Source organism: Nestor notabilis, unplaced genomic scaffold (assembly GCF_000696875.1).
Source record: "Nestor notabilis isolate BGI_N333 unplaced genomic scaffold, ASM69687v1 scaffold29139, whole genome shotgun sequence".
Taxonomy (NCBI): Eukaryota; Metazoa; Chordata; class Aves; order Psittaciformes; family Psittacidae; genus Nestor; species Nestor notabilis.
In genome coordinates, this window is record NW_009942802.1 from 441 (window position 1) to 1,090 (window position 650).

At 62.2% G+C, this 650-nt stretch overlaps 1 protein-coding gene across 1 annotated transcript in view; it reads left to right on the top strand.

Moving 5' to 3' along the window:
• The window catches only part of LOC104411206 (all-trans-retinol 13,14-reductase-like), a 1,293-nt gene that overhangs the window by 415 nt on the left and 228 nt on the right, over positions 1-650 (top strand). Inside the window, exon 3 of the mRNA XM_010021578.1 lies at positions 424-583. Coding sequence (XP_010019880.1) covers positions 424-583 — 160 coding nt within the window. The remainder of the gene's footprint in view (positions 1-423; positions 584-650) is intronic.

The following is a 650-nucleotide window of genomic DNA, read 5'->3' on the forward strand; positions in this document are numbered from 1 at the left end:
CCCTGGCACTGTGGTGGGGACCAAGGGAGGCTGCAGGGATGGGGTGTCCTGTGTGGTTGGGGTGCCACGTGTGAACGGGGTGCCTTGTGAGATGGGATGCTCCAAAGGGTTTGGGTGCCCCATGGATGTGGGTGTAAAGCAGGGATTGGGTGCCCTAAGAGATGGGGTGCCTTATGGAATAGGGTACCCTATGGAATGTGCTTGGTGGGGCTGGGCTACCTTTGGGATTGGGGTACCCAATGAGAATGTGCCCAATACGAGGGGTGCCCTGTGGGGACCCCACAGAGCCATGGGGCATCCCAGCCCCCACGACCTTTGCACCCACCAGGCAGGCTTGGAGCTGTTGTGGTGGAACCTGCTCTTTGGTGGGATGGGTGCCCCCTGTGTCCCCTGCACCCCGAGCTCCCTGATGTGCCTGTGCAGGTGGAGTTCGTGGAGGCAGCGTCCCCGCTCACCAACCAGCACTATCTGGGGGCTCCCCGTGGGGAGATGTATGGGGCTGAGCATGACGTTGCCCGCTTCAGTCCAGCTGTGGTGGCTGCCATGAGAGCTGAGACACCAGTGAAGAACCTTTACCTGACGGGTAAGGGACCTGTGTCCCCCTGTCCCCATTTCCCCATGTCCCCCTGGCCCCACGGCCCCATGGCCAC